Here is a 19212-nt window from a genome sequence, read left to right as displayed (position 1 = left end):
GCTGTGCAAAGGCAGTTGGATATCTGCCAGCGACCAGGACAAGGAGCTGAGGTCTATAAAGAAAAAGTTGGAAGGTCACATAGCCAAAGGCTAATGGGAGAACCCAGGAATCTTACAGCTGGAAACCAGAAAGGCTGTGGTATACCTTTTGAGTTGAGTCCAACAGATGAACCTTCTTGTAAGATACAAAGGGATTCTTGGAGGGGAGGGTGGGGAAAAAAAAGTAGAACTGAATTCATAGCATATGTATAACTAGCATAAACTAGTGTTCAGTTGTGATGTGGTGATGCCCGCGTTGGACTGGGGTGGGCACAGTAAGAAGTCTTACAACACCAGGTTAAAGTCCGGTGATGAAGGAACTATGCTCTGAAAGCTAGTGATTCCAAATAAATGTGTTGGACTTTCACCTGGTGTTAAGTTTTTTTTATAAATGTTTTTATTCAGTTTTCATATTTTATATTGAACAAATTACAAATTGTTAGGAGAGAAAAAAAAACAAACACGCAAAAATTAACATACATATTTACAGGTAAGCATCTTCGTAGTAGTAACTGCGCCCGCCCCCCCCCCCCCCCCCCCCCCTCAACATGTTTATTTAGTTTGGTTTTGGGCCTTAGCTAGCCATCGAACCCCCGTACCGAACCTGTAGCCCCCCCCCTCCCGCTACCTTCCCCCGACTATTCTTCCTCTTGTACATTGGCCACAAATAGGTCCCGGAACAGTTGCATGAATGGCTCCCACGTTCTGTGGAAGCCGTCGTCCGACCCTCGGATGGCAAATTTGATTTTCTCCATTTGGAGAGATTCCGAGAGGTCGGACAGCCAGTCCGCAGCTCTGGGCGGTGCTGCTGACCGCCAGCCAAACAGGATTCTACGGCGGGCGATCAGGGAGGCAAAGGCAAGGGCGTCCGCCCTCCTCCCCAGGAATAGATCTGGCTGTTCTGAAACCCCGAAGACCGCCACTATCGGGCATGGCTCCACCCTCACTCCCACCACTTTGGACATAACCTCGAAGAAGGCTGTCCAGTACTCCACGAGTCTGGGGCAAGACCAGAACATGTGGGCGTGGTTGGCCGGGCCTCTTTGGCACCGTTCACATCTGTCTTCCACCTCCGGGAAGAACCTACTCATACGGGTTCTTGTTAAGTGGGCTCTATGTACCACTTTTAGTTGCGTCAGGCTGAGCCTTGCGCACGTGGAGGTGGAGTTGACCCTATGCAGTGCTTCGCTCCAGAGTCCCCACCCTATCTCCATCCCCAGGTCGTCCTCCCATTTCCTTCTTGTTGCGTCCAGTACGGTGTCGTCCCTATCTACCAGTCGGTCATACATGTCACTACAGTTCCCTTTCTCTAGGATACCTGCGTCCAGTAGGTCTTCCAGTAGTGTCTGTCATGGCGGTTGTGGGTACGTCCTTGTCTCCTTTCGTAGGAAGTTTTTGAGCTGCAGGTACCGTAGCTCGTTCCCCCCAGCTAGCTGAAATTTCTCTGTCAGTTCGTCCAGTGTTGCGATCCTGTCGTCCGTGTATAGGTCCCTGACTGTCAGTGTCCCCCCGTCCTGCCTCCACCTTTTGAAGGTGGCATCAGTCAGTGCTGGTGTGAACCTATGGTTGTTGCAGATGGGAGCCCTGTTCGACATTTTGGTCAGGCCAAGTTGCTGCCGCAGTTGGTTCCAGGATTGGAGGGTGGCTGTCACCACTGGGCTGCTGGAGTGTTTTTTGGGTGGGGATGGGAGTGCTGCCGTGGCGAGGGCCCGGAGGGAGGTTCCCATGCAGGAGGCCTCCTCCGCACGCACCCACTCAGCTTCTGGCTCCTGGATCCATCCCCTTACTCGCTCGGCTGTTGCTGCCCAGTGGTAGAATTGTAGATTCGGGAGGGCTAGCCCTCCCCTGGTTTTTGTTTTTTGTAAGACCTTCTTTGGGATCCTAGCATTTTTACCCCCCCATACGAACGCCATGCTTAGTTTGTCCAGTGCTTTGAAAAGGCCTTGGGGTTGTAGATCGGAATGGACCTAAGTAGGAAGAGGTACCTGGGCAGTACGTTCATTTTGATCGTCTGAACTCTCCCCGCGAGGGAGAGCGGGAGTGTGTTCCATCTTTGCAGGTCCTTTTTAACTTCCTCCGTCAGGCTGGTGAGGTTCCATTTGTGGATCCCTTTCCAGTCATGGGCTATTTGGATCCCCAGGTAGCGGAATTTATGTCGGGCTTGATTGAACGGCAGCCCCTTTAGTGCTGCCCCCCCCCCCCCCCCCCCCCCCCCCCCCCCCCCCCTTGCGGGTGTACTGGGAAGATCTCACTTTTGCTCATGTTGAGTTTGTAGCCCGAGAAGGCTCCAAACTCTTTCAGGAGCGCGATGATTCCGTCCATGCTGCTTTGTGGGTCCGAGATATAGAGGAGCAGATCATCCGCATAGAGTGAGACTCTGTGCTCTCTACCTCCCCTTCGGATCCCCCTCCAATTTTTTGCTGCCCTGAGCGCGATTGCTAGCGGTTCAATTGCTAGTGCGAACAGCAGCGGGGACAGTGGGCATCCTTGTCTGGTGCCCCTGTGCAGCTGGAAGTATTGGGAGTTGGTATTGTTGGTCTGTACACTCGCCATGGGAGCGTTGTACAGGAGCTTTACCCAAGCGGTGAACCCTGTTCCAAGCCCGAACCGCTCCAGTACCTCTATGAGGTATTTCCACTCGACTCTGTCGAAGGCCTTTTCTGCGTCCAGGGAGACGATCACCTGGTGTTAAGTTAATGGCTTTTTAAATATTCTAATAAAAAATAATGTTTGTTTTTCTTTAAAAATGTAAAATATTGTGGCATTATTCGTCTTTCAGCATTACCGAGCCCTAACCGGATAACTAGTCTCAGTATATAATTATGATATGTGAAGGAAGTGATTAAACACCACAGTGACTCTTGGGTTAGCAGTGACTAATGAGACAAGACTGGTACCTGCACCAAACTTTCAGCAGCCTTATCCTAAGCAAGAGGGCAACAGCACACTGGGCTAAATCGCTGGCTTTTAAAGCAGACCAAGGCAGTCCAGCAGCACGGTTCAATTCCCGGACCAGCCTCCCCGAACAGGGGTCGGAATGTGGTGACTGTGCTTTTTCACAGTAACTTCATTGAAGCCTACTCGTGACACTAAGCGATTTTCATTTCAGCATATTAACATAAACACCTTGGATGAAAGAAAGGGTTCAGATTTATGATCGTTCTCGATTTGAGACCGATTCGGTCCCTCACGTGTGTCATGATATGCACTCATGCACAGACACCCAGTACACCCAGTACAGCCAATCAACACACAGGACAGAACACAACCAAACACCAGCAGAACACTAGAGGGGGGTTTCCCACTATAAAACACACGAGGCATCGTCACTGCCTCTTACCACTGGTGACAACTGTAGTGACAATCAGGGTGTATATATCAGTTAGCACCTTCTACACATGGCTCAGAGCTAGTCTGGTCTAGTTAGTTATAGTTAGCACACTTAAATTAGTAGAGTGTCAACCCACAGCAAGCTGTGTGCACTGCTCCAGAAGTTCAATAAAACGTATTGAATCAACGTCTAAGTTTGGTGTCTACTTTCCAGTACAACTGCATTCAGTTGCAGTCCGTGTTTTTACCCCAGGGTGAATAACATGACAATGTGCAATTCTTTTGCTTTTGTTCTGTGGTGTGAGCTTTCTGTTTTTCGGCTTCTATTTTTCCTTGCCTCCCTCAGCTAGACTATTTGTGGTTATGCCTTCATTTACCCATTCCTCATTCTCCGGGATACCATCCCTGAACTCTTTTGCTTCTTTGCCTTTAAGATCTTCCTTCAATGCCACATCGGCAGTTTTTTCAACCATGAAAACAAAGCCAACTCTGAGACTGGATTAAATCCATGACAGCTAGCAGTGATATTTAGTCATGTGGAATGTGCAACGGGGCTGAGGGGGGACGTATGAACTACGATACAGGAGGAAAGTGTCAGCTTCCATGGGGGAAGGTTGGAGATGGGATGAAGAAGAGAGTATCAGCATGAACCTAGGGCTCAGGGAGGGAAAAGAGTGTTTGGTTGAACTGTAGCACAGTGGTTAGCACTGTTGCTTCACAGTGCCGAGAACCCGGGTTCAATTAACACTGCAATGAAATTACTGTGAAAAGCCCCTAGTCCCCATATTGCGGCACCTGTTCGGGTACACGGAAGGAGAATTCAGAATACCCAAATTACCTAACAGCATGTCTTTCGGGACTTGTGGGAGGAAACCGGAGCACCCGGAAGAAACCCACGCAGACACGGGGAGAATGTGCAGACTCCACACAGGCAGTGACCCAAACCGGGAATTGAAGCCGGGGCCCTGGGGTGTTAAGCAATAGTGCTAACCACTGTGCTACCAAGCCGCCCATTATTAACTCTTCCAAAGAGCTGCTCAAGTGCATTGGGCCAAAAACCTTCCCTTGCACTCTCTAATTCTAGAACTACCTCAAATCTATCTCCGTGGCACATTGCTGATCAAGAGTGTTATCCACCGGGTGTATACTTTCATTCTTGGTGCTGGGGAGCTTTTGTTGAAGAGCTACATATCACACTGCTCTTGTTCACTTATATTGCTGCACTGTGAACGGAATATTGAGGAGATAATGGAGTCGATTTTTAGTTGAGGCGCACAATAATGGCACACAATCTGTAGAGTCTGCCAAGACAGTCAGACACCTCACTCATCCAAAGTAGCTGCATGCTGTTTTTTTATTGTAGCTCAGGTTACCAAAGGTTTTATCCAAATTCCTCCCTCAGGATCTTGAAAAGGGCTCTTGATTGTAAAATTCTCTTTAAAGGGGGTCAGTTTTGAGATTGTCCATTGTTGAAGGGGATCCGATGCTATGCTTCAGAAGTTATGCTTAAAAGGTGGCTAGGCTGCCATTTCAAGCAGCCTGTGAATGAGAAGGCCTGACAGCTAAAACTATTAGAGGAATGGAGACCCACACTTTAATTTTCATGGTGCCTGTGAATGAGAGGGCCTGACAATTTTCAATTATTAGCAGAATGGAGCCCTACAATTTCATTTTCAATCTAGTTCATGAGATTGATTCCAGAGATGAGGGATTTGCCTTATGAAGAGAGCTTGAGCAGTTTAGGCCTGTACTCTTTCGAGTTTAGAAGAATGAAAGGAGATCTGATTAAGGTGTATAAGATGATAAAGGGTATTGACAAAGTGGATATGGACCGGATGCTTCCTCTTGTAGTGCAATGTAGAATAAGAGGTCATAGTTTTAGGATTAGGGGTAGCAGATTTAACACAGAGATGAGGAAAAATTATTTCAAAGGGTTTGTGAATCTGTGGAATTCACTACCCCAGAGTGAGGTGGATGCCGTGACATTGAATACATTTAAAGAGGAGATAGACAGATTTTTAATGAGTAATGTGTGAGACGTTTATGAAGAACGGGCAAGAAAGTGGAGTTGAGGCCGAGATGAGATCAGCAATGATCTATTGAATGGTGGAGCAGGTTCGAAGGGCTGAATTATCTACTCCTGCTCCTAGTTCTTAGGTCCTTATTTTAATTTCAATCAGAAGAAAGCTATAAATATGCAAACACAACCAAAAGAATCTGCTTCAGGTGTGTGGAATAGTAAAAAAAATGATATGCCCAATGCAGTTAATGATGGATCCTTCTATCTGTATGTTTATTCTATTCAATATTCTTTTTCTCATCTCATAGGTGGGATTTGTATTGCTCAGTCTTTGAAAATCCCAGCGGACCCCAAAAGAACAGACTATGATAGGATCATCAAGAGCCTTTTGGACACACCTGGTGTTCGTGGTGTAATAATTTTTGCCAATGAAGATGATATCAGGTAAGTGAGTCAACAGAAACAAACTTTCTCAGTTCTGGATTTTGGTTTCTTCACTTATTTCTAATGGGCCAACAAAGAATATTTGAATAATTAAAGCTGGATTACATGAGCTTTACAGACAGTTCACTGTTTTAAATGAAAGCTCAATCCATATTTGTTCACAAAAAGGGATTAGAGTTCTGGAGATTTTCAGGCAGACTAGAAGAATAAGACTTAAAATCGGGGTTTGGAATTTGATGGATTGTAAGGAGGCAAAAGTCAATGCTAAGGAACAGTCACATATGGCCTTTGGGTAATGCCAGCTTGATGGGCTGAATGTCCCTGAATCCTCCCTGTGAAACTCCGAGAACTGGGACAAACTGAGACATTTGTGTGGATGAGGATGTGGGCAGCAACATTCTGAGTGAGTTGAAGGATACAATGAGGCAGGGAAGTCAGGAGAAAATTAGCAAATTCAGTCACTAAGTTAATGAAGGCCAGTTTGAAGAGGTTTCATATGAATCTGCGAAAGTGGAAAAGGAAACAAAACATTTGACCCAGCGCTTAAAATTGTGATGTCATCATTTCAAGGGGTGGTCGGGGTTGAGACGAGCACTGTTGTGGAGGTGGAATGGTACAGGAGGATTGTGGTCATGTTACTGGGTCATTAATCCAGAGGCCCAGACGAACAGACTGGAGACATGAGATCACCAGAGCAGGACACTGATATATAGTCAGAAGTGAGTGATCCTTGGAGTCCTCAACATTATGTCTGAACCCATAAATTCTCATGGCATCAGGCCAAGCCAAGGCAATGAAGCCTCCTGTTGATTGTTACTGACTCCCCTCCTTCAGCTGATGAATCTGTGTCCCTCCACATTGAGAACAATTTGCAGCAGCACTAACAAAGTGACATGATGTACTGTGGGTCGGGGTGTTCAATGGCCATCTCCAAGAGTAGCTTTGTAGCACCACTACCAATTGACATGGTCAAGGTCTGAAGGATATACCTACCAGATTGCGCCTGCAGCAGATGGTGAGAGTAAAGGCTACTTGGCCTCATCTTCACCAATCTACCTGTTGTAGAAACATCTGCCCACGACATTATTGCTAGGTTCAACCACTGCCAATTCAGTTCACGCCATGTGATAGCAAGAAACAATTATGCACACTAAATGCAGACAAGGCCGTGGGCACTCGCAACATGCCTGCGATAGTGTTGAAGGTTTGTGTGCCAGAAATAGTATTTCCTTGAGCTAAGCTGTTCTAGAACAGCTACAACATTGGGAAGCACCGGATAAAATATAAAATTGCCTGGCTATGTCCTGTGCACAAAAAGCAGGACCAATTCCAACAGGCCATCTCGCAGCCTACTCTCAATCATGAGGAAAGTGATGGAAGGTGTCAGTGACCTTGCTGTCAGGTGGCACTTATTTACCATAACCTGCTCACCAATTCTCCATTTGGGCTCCAGACCTCATTGAAACCTTGATCTAAACGTGAACTCAAGGGCTGAATTCAAGAGATGAGCTGAGAGTACTTCCCCTGACAGCAAAGTAGTAATTAGTCGAATGTGGCATCAAGGAGCCCCAATTAAATTGAAGTCAATAAGAATTGTGGGGGCAAGCCAGGGTTGGAATCATACCCAGCACAAAGGAAAGTGATTGTGGTTGTTGGAGGTCATCATCTCAGTCTCAGAACAGCATTGCAGGTGTGCCTCAGGGTTCTGTCCGAGGCCCAACCCTCTTCAGCTGTTTCATCAATGACCTTAACTCCATTATATGGCAAGGGCCAGTCAATGACCATCTCCAACAAGGGAATCTAACCATATCCCCTTGCCATTCAATGCAGTGTCATATCAAATCCCTCAGTATTAACAGCCTAGAAGGTACCATTGACCAGGAACTGAACTGAACTTGTCACATACAAATTGTAACTAGAAGAGCAGTTTACAGGCTGGAGATTCTGTGGTGAGTGACCCATCTCTTGGCTCCCCAAGTCCTGTCCACCATCTACAATGCACAAATCAGGAATACTCTTCACTTATCTCCAACAGGGCTCAAAAAGCTCAACACCATCTCTGAGAAAGTACCCCGATTGCTTGGTACCCTATCCGCCACTCTCTCTACCACCGGCTACGGTGTTTATCATCTACAAGCTGTGCTGTAGGAACTCACCAAGGCTTCTCTGACAGCTCCTTCCAATTCTACAAACTTATGGCGACAGGAGCTGTTCTGAGGTTGGGTATTCTGTAGTGAGTCACTCACCACATTATTCCCCTAAACCTTTCCATCACCTAGAATGTACAAGTCAGGATTGTGCATCACAATATACTTCAGGTAGTTGCAGGAGTGCAGCACCAATTGTTCCTTCACCATTGCTGGGTTAACATTTTGGAACTCTCTATCTAACATCACTGTGGAATACCTTCACCAGACAACTGCAACAGCTCAAGAAGGTTGCTCACCACCACCTACTTACAGGCAATTGAGGATGAATAGTATGCGCTGGCCTTGCTTAACAACATCCCACGTTTGAATACATTTTTTTTTAAATGGAAGTACCCTTGGTGATGGGGTGAAAATGTGGGCAGCTGTTGTGTTCGAGGTTGAACTGTATGCCAAGTTAGGTAGTGTGAATTCAACCTGCTTATGCAAGTAAATTTCTCCCATATGGTTAATCCTTAAAATAGTTTGTCACATCCAAAGATGCTATTCTTGTGAGTAGGCTGTATCTGACACCTTACTGCAGGATAATTCTAGTTCATTTTAATGTCCTTATATTAGGAAAGTTGAGGCGGCTTGTTGTTCATCATCGATCTGCATTTAATTGAGAGGCAGTTATGTACTACTATGAGCAAAGCTATATTGTTGGAGTATTCAGGAATGAAGATAGTTAACGAAAGGGTTCTATTTGTACATTGTGCAGTGTGAACTCATTGTTCAATGTAAGGTTACGGTTGTGAAGTTTAATTGTATGAAAACATGATGGCCAATTTGATGAATAGCGGCAAGCTTCTCTTGCCGGCAATGTTTATTGAGTTTTAAACCTGTTTTTAAAAAAAATGCATTTTTACAAGATGTCAGCTTTGCTGACTGGGCCAACATTTGTTGCCCATCCCTAATTGCCTTGAGAAGGGAGCTGACTTCTTGAGCCACTGTGGTCCATGTGGTGTAGGTACACCCCCCATAGTGTTGTTAGGGAGGGATTTCCAGGATGTTTCCCCAGCGACAGTGAAGGAATGGCAATATATTTCCAAGTCAGACTTGGAAATGAACTTCCAGGTGGTGGGGTTCCCAGGTATTTACTGCTCTTGTCCTTCTAGCTGGTAGTGGTTTTGGGGTTCGGTATGTGCTGCCTAAGGAGCCTTGGTGAGTTCCTACAGTGCATTTTGTAGATGGTACACATGGCTGCGACCGTGCATCAGTATTGGAAGGAGTGAATGTTTGTGGAAGGGGTGTCAATCAAGTGGGCTGCTTTGTCCTGGATAGTGTCAAGCTTCTTGTGTGCTGTTGGGGTTGCACTCATCCAAACTAGTGGAGAGTACTCCATCACACTCCTGACTTGTGCCTTGTAGATGGTGGACAGACTTTGGAGAGTCATGAGGTGAGCTACTGGCCAAATGATTCTGAGCCTCTGACCTGCTCTTTTTTTACAAGTCCAGTTTAGTTTCTGGTCAATGGTAGCCCCCAGGATGTTGATAGTGGGGGATTCAGTGGTGACAATGCCATTGAATGTCAAGGGACGATTGATTCATTATCTCTTACTAGAGATGGTTGTTGCTTGGCACTTTTGTGGCACAAATGTAATTTACCACTTGTCAGCCCAGCCTGAATATTGTCCAGGTCTTGCTGCATTTGCATGTGGACGGCTTCAGTGTCTGAGGAGTTCAGAATGGTGCTGAACATTGGGCAACCATCAGCGAACTTCCCCACATCGGATCTTATGTTGGAAGGAAGGGCATTGATGAAGCAGCTGAAGGTAGTTGGGCCTACGACACTACCCTGAGGAACTCCGGCAGTGATATGATATCCCAGAACTGAGATGCCTGACTTTAAACCGCCACAACCATTTTCCTTCATGCCAAGTATGACTCCAACCTGCGGAGAATTTTCCCCCTGATTTCCATTGACTCCAGTTTTTCTCAGGTTCCTTGATGTCATACTCAATCAAATGCTGCCTTGATGTCAAGGGCAGTCACTCTCACCTCACCACTGGAAATCAGCTGTTCTCTCCATGTTTGAACCAAGGCTGTGATGACATCAGGAGCTGAGTGACCCTGGCGGAACCCAAACTGAGAATCAGTGAGCAGTTTATTGCGAAGCAAGTGCTACTTGATAGCACTTTTAATGATCCCTTCCAAGATTGGGCTTAGTCTCCTTGGAGCAGAGAAGATTGAGAGGTGACCTTATTGGGCTGTTCAAAATTCTGAACAATTTTGACGTAAAGATAGATATTCTGTTTCCACTAATTGGTATATCAGTGACTCGGGGTCACAATTTCAAGATGCTCAGCAAAACAGCTAGGACTGAGATGAGGAGAAACATCTTTACTCAGAGAGTTGTTGGGGTTTGCAATGTGCTGCCTGGGAGAGTGGTGGAGGTGAATTCCATAGGAGTTTTCAAAAAAAGCGATATATATATTTGAAAGTGATGAGTTTAGAGGGCTACGGAGATAGGGCTGGGGAATGGGACTAGCTAGGTTGCTCTTTTGGGAGCTGGTGCAGACACGATGGGCCGAATGGCCTCCTTCTGTGCTGTAAATAACAAACTAACTTTGATGATGATTGAGAGTAGATTGAAAGGGTGGCAATTGGCCTGTTTGGATTTGTCCTGCTTTTTGTGTACACGAGCAACCTGGCCAATTTTCCACATTGCTGGGTAGATGCCAGTATTTTGTAGTTGTTACTGGTACTGGATAGGGGAAAGTTTTGATGCACAAATCTATAGTACTATTGCCGGAATATTGTCAGAGCCCACAGCCTTTGCAGTATCCAGTGCCTTCAGCTGTTTCTTGATATCACGAGGAATAAATTGAATTGGCTGAAGACTGGCATCTGTGATGCTGGGAACTTTGGGAGGACACTGAAGTGGATCATCCACGCGGCACTTCTGGCTGAAGAATCTTGGCTTGTCTTTTGCAATGGTGTGCTAGGCTCCTCCATTATTTAGGTTGGGGATATTTGTGGAGCCTCCTGCTCCTCCAGTGAGTTGACCAATTGACCATGACCATTTACCACTGGATGTGGCAGCGCGACAGAGCTTCAATCTGATCCTTTAGTCATGGGATCGTTCAGCTCTGTCTATTGCTTGTTGCTTATGTTTTTTGGCATGCAAGTAGTAGCTTCATCAAGTTGACACTTCACTTTTAGATATGCTTGGTGTTGCTCCTGGCATGCTCTCCTGCACTCTTCATTGAACCAGGGTTGATCCCTGTATTGGTGGTAATGGTAGGGTAGGGAATATGCCGGGTTATGAAGTTACAGATTGTGGTTGAGTACAATTCTGCTGCGGATGGCCCACAGCACCTCACGGATGCCTCGTCTTGGATTTCTAGATCTGTTCTGAATCTATCCCATTTTGTACAATGGTTGTGCCACACGACATGATGGAGGATATCCTCAATGTGAGGACGGGACTTTGTCTACACAAGGACTGTGCGGTGGTCACTTCTACCGGTAATGTCATGGACAGATGCATCTGCAGCAGGCAGATTGGTGAGGATGAAATCAAGTATGTTTTTCCCTCTTGTTGGGTCCCTCACAACCTGTCACAGACCCAGTCTAGCAGCTCTGTCCTTTAGGACTCGGCCAGCTCTGTCAGTAGTGGTACTACCAAGCCACTCTTGGTGATGGACATTGACGTCCCCCACCCAGAGTATATTTTGTGCCCTTTCCACCCTCAGTGCTTCCTCCAAGTGGTTTTCAAAATGGAGGTGTGCTGATTCATCCACTGACGGTGGATGGTACATGGTAATCAGCGGGAGGTTGTGTGGGCAACCTCCTAAATGCGTACCACTGTGCCGTCACCTCTGCTCGGTCTGGGACAGGACATATCAGGGATGGTGATAGTGATTATCTGTAAGGTATGATTCCGTGAGCATGAATATGTCAGGCTGTTGTTTGACTAGTCTGTGAGACAGCTCTCCCAATTTTGGCACAAGACCCCAGTTGCCAATAATGGACTTTGTAGGGTCGACAGAGTCAGTCGTTTCCAGTGCCTGGGCAGATGCGTGGTGGCCCGTCCTTTTTCTTTCCTTTTTATTTACTTTGTAGCAGTTTTGGTATGACTGAGTGGCATTTAAGAGTCAACCACATTGCCATGGATCTGGAATCACATGTTGGTCAATGATCAGCTGAAGATTTCCTTCCCTAAAGGACATGAGTGGACCAGTTGGGTTTTTATGGCAATCGAAAATGGTTTAATGGTCATCATTATACTTTTAATTCCAGATATTTATTGGATGCAAATTCCATCATCACCAGAGTGGTGGGATTTGAACTTTGGCCCGCAGACTATTACTCTGGATTACCAGTCCAATGACAATACCACTAAGCCACCGCCTCCCCCTGGCAGCAAAGTCACGTTGACCATGATTTTGCTGTCTACTGTCCATAATTCCAGTTCAGCATTTGACTTTAGTTAGGCCCAAATACTTACATTTTTAGCGACACAATTCTATTCGTAAGGGCGTGAGTAAATTCCTGCCTCAGCTCTGCCTGACCACCCACTCCATAGAAACTCAAACTTACCCCATCTGAGCAAGAATTAGACTTTTATTTCTCCATTGAAGAAAGAGACCATGAGAGTGAGCCAAAGAGAAGAACAGTTTCCAAAAGACAACTGAGAGTATCCAAGAGCTGACCATGAAGAGTTATATTCCACCAGTTGTCGACATTGAATCCTTGTGTTGGGACTGGAGAGCATAAATATATTTTTCAAAGTCTTTATTTGCTGTAGCCAAAGATAAAATTGGTTGTCTGCCACAGAATTAAGGGGGGGAGGGGAATAAATAATCACAAAAATGCAGTACTTCCTTTAATGTACTTTATTAAGAGGGTTAAAAGCAAATTACTGCGGATGCTGGAATCTGAAACCAAAGAGAAAATGCTGGAAAATCTCAGCATGTCTGGCAGCATCAGTAGGGAGAGAAAAGAGCTAATGTTTTGAGCCCAGGTAACCCTTTGTCAAAGCTAAAGACAGAGAATGTGGGAAATATTTATACTGTGGAGTGAGAATGAAAGATGAGTCAAAGCCATAGAAACCCAGGGAAACGGGGTGCTTATAGCCAAAGAACTCATGGGGAAAGAGTGCTAATGGCAGCCCCCAGAGAGAACAAAAGGTGTGAAAGGCCAAACAGCAGAGAAACTAACATCAGAGGGTAAACTGTGACAGATGTAGATGTGAGGGGAGGGGAAGAGGGAAGCAAAGGGGAGAAAGTGTAAGGAAAGGTGGTTAAGATCGGGGGGGGGGGGGGGGGGGGGGTGTTAAATATATATAAAGAAAGGCAAGAGAGAAAGAAATGGTGAAAGACAGTTAAAATGAAATAGGATGAAAACAAATTGTTCGAGGTGGGGTAGAGCTAATCATCTGAAGTTGTTGAATTCGATGTTGAGACCGGAAGGGTGTAGTGTGCCTAACCCGAAGATGTGATGTTGTTCCTCCAGTTTGCGTTATTAAGAGGGTTGGTCCCGGTTACGGAAGGATTTTCTCATGAAGAGCGGTTGAGTAGGTTGGGACTGTACTCATTGGAGTTTAAAGAATGAGAGGGTGGCATTATTGAGACATACAGGATTGACAAGGTAGCTGCTGAGAGGAGGTTTCTAGCATCAGAGGGCATAATCTCAGAGGCAGGGTTTGCCCATTTCAGACAGTAATAAGGAAGGATTTCTCAGAGGGTAGTGAATCTGTGGAATTTGTTTACCACTGAGAGCTGTAGAGGCTCGTTCGTTAAGTGTATTCAAGGCTGAGATGGACAAATTTTTCATCAGTAAGGTAAACAATGCTTATGGGGATAAGGCAGGAAAGTGAAGTTGATGATTATCATATCAGACTAGCCATGACATTATTGAATGGCGGAGCAGACTCGATGGGCGGAATGTCCTACTTCTGCTCCAGTGCCTTATGGTCTAAGATGAATCTCATTGATTATTGTGACTGATAATGGATGGTCCAAATCAGGTCACCTTCAGCTCAAAGTCGGGGTTAACCATTTGGGAGGCATAGGTCCCCACCATGGGGTTACTCGCAGTGATGTCCCCCAAATTGGCCAATTAGTGATGGAAGAGCTTTCAAAACTGGCAGGAGGTGAAGAGAGAGAGGTTGTCTTTAATTTGAGGCGCCCTCTCTCCAATGTTTTAAAACTTTCAATTTAAAAATAGCCTCCGCAGCTGGGCCACCACCTGGCAATGGGCTACAGTTAGAGCCAGGCAGTTAGAGCCTGAAAGACTGCCTAGAGCACTGCCCCCCTTGTCTGCCTCCGGGAAGGTCCCCACCAGGCAACTAGTATGGTCCCCAATATCTCATGGGACCTGGAGGGAAACTGGAAATTCTACTTGGTCTCTGACAATAGGCAGAGTGGCCATTGAACCCCCTTTATTGGCTACCTACTCTTGGCGGGCAGGGAGCCTGACCAACCCCCATCCCCAACTCTGGGGAAAATGACCCTCTGGTATTATGGTGCCAGCAAATCGGCATGCCAGCTGGTGGCATGAATGTTTGAGCCTGCCCGCCTCTGTGCTTACCCCGCAGAGAGAACACGACCCTGCCCCATATAAACCATGTCACCTTTCAACATCACTATTCAGAGTGTTACTGCTAACCAGTTACCAACAATTCATATTGGCACCATTGAGTCAGACAAGCAAAGCTGTAAATGGATCATTTAAAGTGCTGTCATTAACCTTTGTACCAATTTAACATTTTATTCAGTGTGCTCAATCCAGGCTCTTCTGACTGAGGAACTCTTGGTTATTTTGTGCAGACAGGTTCTTGCCGCTGGAAAAAGAGCAAACAAAGCAGGCCATTTTATCTGGGTCGGCTCCGACAGCTGGGGCTCAAAGCATTCTCCAGTAAAGCAGCAGGGGGAGATGGCTGAGGGCGCCGTGACCATTCTACCCAAAAGAGCCTCTGTGGATGGTAAGAACTTGGGAACTTGAATCGCCCTGTTGCTAAACTGACATAATGTGACAAAGTGAACACTTTGGTAAGATCTGGGAAGCACTATCTTAGTCATTAATATCAAGCCACAGATGGTAAAGGTGACATGTTTTATAATAGAGTAATATTTTTCCAGCATCCTAATTTAGAAGTGCTATTCCTCATATGTTGGCCCCACTTGACGCAACAGTTGACTTATGTTATCCCTGCAGAATTGTCTTTCCCAGTATCAGCGATAGATCTTGATGCTCGAGCCTGGACAGCACCACAATTTTTGCCAGTAGAATGAATAGTTTGGCCAAAGAATATAATTGTCTAGTCAAGTGTTCTCATAGCATGGGTTCAGAATAATATAAGCTTTTATCTCCTAAACTGCCTTGCATCTGTAAGCACCCATTGCACGAGGGATTAAAATCAACATGAGCACTTCTGCCTCGCTATGATGCCATTTCCTCTGTTGGTATGCTTTTTTTTGGTAGGTAAAATGTTCACGAGGGGGGAGTGCGGAGTGGAAGATCATGACAGGATTCATTTTGTGCACACTGATTAGTTCTCTCGCCCTATTTTTAAATCAATTTTTGGATTTGTTTTATCGTCACGTGTACCGAGGTACAGTGAAAAGTATTTTTCTGCGAGCATCTCAAACGGATCATTTAGTATATGAAAATAAAACATAAAGAAAATGCAGAAAAGAGAAACCCAAGGTTGAAAATATAAATACATAGACACCGGCATCGGGTGAAGCATACAGGATTGTAGTATTAATCAGGTCAGTCAATAAGAGAATCATTTAGGAATCTGGTAACAATGGGGAAGAAGCTGTTTTTGAATCTGTTTGTGCGTGTTCACAGACTTTTGTATCTCCTGCCTGATGGAAGAAGTTGGAAGAGTGAGTAAGCTGGGCGGGTGGGGCCTTTGATTATGCTGCCCGCTTTCCCCAGGCAGCGGGAGGTGTAGATGGAGTCAATGGATGGGAGGCAGGTTTGTGTGATGGACTGGGCTGTGTTCACTACTCTCTGAAGTTTCTTGCAGTCCTGGGCCGAGCCGTTGCCATACCAGACTGTGATGCAGCCCGATAGGATACTTTCTATGATGCACCTGTAAAAGTTGGTAAGAGTCAGTGTGGACATGCCGAATTTCCTTAGTTTCCTCAGGAAGTATAGGCGCTGTTATGCTTCCTTGGTGGTAGCGTCGACATGGCTGGACGAGGATAGATTTTTGGTGATGTGCACTCCTATTGTTCTATTGCTCGCGAATATCAAGCTATAAATAGAGGTTCATTCCGACCAAAATAATGAATTTCAGATTATCGGCTTTTCCCTGAGACCCATAATAACAGGGCGGGGTTCCCGGTTGCGGGTCTGTCCCGCTACCACTGCGAGCGAGGACGGAGAATTTGGCCCGCCGTTTATGGCGGCGGGATACTCTGCTCCCGCTGCTGTCAATGGGAATTCATGTTGAAGCCACCTCACCCTGCCGGGAAACCCTCAAGCAGCAAGCAGGTGTAGGTAACGGGGATACCCGCGGGTGGGGTGCACTGCCAGGAAACATGCGGGTGGGGGTGTGCTTCTGGGGGGGGGGGGGCGCAGAGAATTCCGGCTACAGTGCCAGGCAGTAATGTGTACCTGGACTAGTACCGATACCTGAAGCCAATGTGGATACAACCTCTGTTTTCTTGCTGGTCAATCTGTAAATGTATCTGTTACAAAGATTCAGACATATACTCTCTCCCTGTTAGTGTGGTGTGTGGCTTGCTTTTATATGATCACCAAATAATGGCGGATTACACTGATTTTTAAGTCGTGAAGAATTAATGTTAACATCTGCAATACAGGAACATCAAGAAAATATCATCCACAGCACTGAAAAATACAATTTTGCTTCAAATGTTGCTGTGGGCTCTTGTTTTTGCTTCTGTTTATTTGGTTTGGATGTCACGTGGCTGAGGCAAATATGAGTAGCACATGTCAGCACATTTAGGATGAATATGGCATTTTGAAGTCTGGGATGGGCTGACCCCTTCACTCCATGCTCTATAGAACAGCAAAGCATTTTCAATTTTTTGCAACCTGTATATATCTGCTCTCTGTGGTGAGGTTTTATCTGGAATGAACTGTCCACTCACGGCCAACTCACGCTCTCACTTATAAACTGCCCCTCCTGAAGTGCATCAAGTTTAACCACTTCACATTTGAGTTTTTGAGTCCAGGACATTAATGTGATTCAGAAACCTTTGCTGTCCCAACATTGAGCTCTGAAGTATTCCACTGATACCTCTTCCCTGCTGAAATAAATCTTCAGACTCATTGTGCTTATTTTTCCGATACCCTTCACCCAGTTTCTCTTCCATTTCCAGTGCTTACCCCAATTCCACGTTGTTTAGAGTTTAATCAATCATATTTTGTGCTGAATTGTATGAAAAACCTTTGGAAGTTAAGATACTGAGCTTTCCACAGCCCACTTGAGGCGTCAACTCCTCATAGCAGGCAAGGAGCTTGGATCGATGAGATTGGTCGCTTTTGAGTCCATATTGATTGATGTAAGCTCGATCATTGGTTTTCAAATGCTCCTCAAATTAAGTATCACATTGGCTGCTCTTTGTTAGGCCATGAAGCGTTTTACAAAATAGCATGTGAATGTATTGTTTATTATTTACTACATTTTCTTTTTGTTGATGCAATGCATTCCAATCCAATCGTTATACATGGATTATTTCCTATGCTGTAAATATTCTTTTACAAAGCTTGCTGGCTGTATTGACTCATCAGCTGTGTGTCAAAGTGTATAAAAGTATCAATTAAAACTGAGGTTGGAGTAACTGTCACTCCTAACTGGGTCATCTTTGGATTGTTTGGCATTTAGACAATTCGGGTATGAAGTGACAGATTGCAGGCACCCTATCATTACCACTAAATCAGAAAAAAATCTAGTAATTTTCCAACAGGCCAGGAAGGGTAGAATGTGAGAGGCTGCCGAGGAGGTGTAAGTGAGTGGTCTTAATGATGGCATGGGTATGTGGTCGGAAGCTCCCCTTGGAGTCGAGTACGACATGAAAGTTGCGAACAGTCTAGATTAATCTCAGATGTTTGCCAGGGAGAGGGATGGAGTTGATAGCTAGGAAATGGAACTTGGGAATCCTCCGCAAACAATGGCTTCAGCTTTTTCAATAATCAGTCGGAGGAAGTGCTCGCTCACCTCGTTGGATGGGCAATCTAATAATTTATCAATAGCGGAGGAGTTGTGAGAGGTTTGGTGAGGTATTTTGTACAGTTCTGGACACCACATGACAGCAAGGATGTGAACACATTGGAGAGAGTGACGAAGAAGTTCATAAGAATGGTTCCAGGGATGAGAAACTTTAGTTATGAGACTGCTCTCCTTGGAGAGTAGAAGGCTTAGAGGAGGTTTGATTGAGATGTTCAGAATCATGAAGGAGATGGACAGGGATGGACATACTGTTCTCGCTTAGAAAAGGATAAAGAACCAGAGGGCACAGATTTAAAGTGACTTGCAAAAGAAGCAAATGTGACATGAGAAAATATTTTCACACAGCGAGTGGTTGGGATCTGAAATGCACAGCCTGATAATGTGGTGGAGACAAGTTCAATTGAGGCATTTAAGAGGACATTAAATGATTATTTGAATTGGAGCAATATTCAGAGGTATGGGCAAAAAGCAGGGGAATGGCACTAAGTCATGATGCCCATTTGGTGAGCTGGTGCAGGCACAATGGGCCAAATGACCTCCTTCTGTACCGTAACAATTTTGTAATTCTGTGAGGTAGATCTACATGCCATTAGCATACATGTGAAAACTGACACTACTTTCTGATGATATTGTCAAAGGGCAGCATGTAGATGAGAAATATGACAATTGAAAGATTTTTTAAAACAAATGTGTGCATGGGAACTGGAGTCCGAAACACCCACAGTTGGAAGAAATTATGCTTTCTCTCCCTGAACACTCTGGAACCTCCGATCGGTTAGCTTAATTGGCTGGACACTGGTTCGAGATGCGGAGCGACGCTAACACTGCGGATTCAATTTCTGTGCCGGCTGAGATTCATGACCTAGTTAACCTTGCCCCTTGCCTGAGGTGGGGTGACCCTCAGGTTAAGTCATCGCCAGTCAGCTCTCAAAGATGGGAGAAGCCTATGGTCCTCGAAGACTGTGGCGACATTTACATTTTACAGGCTCAGATCCTCGTTGTCATCTTGATTTTCTTATCTTTGAAATATATGGT

The 19212-nt window shown here is 45.5% G+C and overlaps 1 protein-coding gene across 2 annotated transcripts in view; it reads left to right on the top strand.

The window, feature by feature from the left end:
* LOC119973148 (metabotropic glutamate receptor 7-like) overlaps positions 1–19212 on the top strand; it is a 967737-nt gene that overhangs the window by 415319 nt on the left and 533206 nt on the right. For both annotated transcript variants that reach the window (XM_038810761.1, XM_038810760.1), the window contains exons 4-5: positions 5698–5833; positions 14795–14949. In XM_038810761.1, the coding sequence (XP_038666689.1) occupies positions 5698–5833; positions 14795–14949 (291 nt within the window). The remainder of the gene's footprint in view (positions 1–5697; positions 5834–14794; positions 14950–19212) is intronic.

Source organism: Scyliorhinus canicula, chromosome 11 (assembly GCF_902713615.1).
Source record: "Scyliorhinus canicula chromosome 11, sScyCan1.1, whole genome shotgun sequence".
NCBI lineage: Eukaryota > Metazoa > Chordata > Chondrichthyes > Carcharhiniformes > Scyliorhinidae > Scyliorhinus > Scyliorhinus canicula.
Note: the sequence above shows the minus strand (reverse complement) of the source record. Positions and strands in the feature narration are given on the sequence as shown.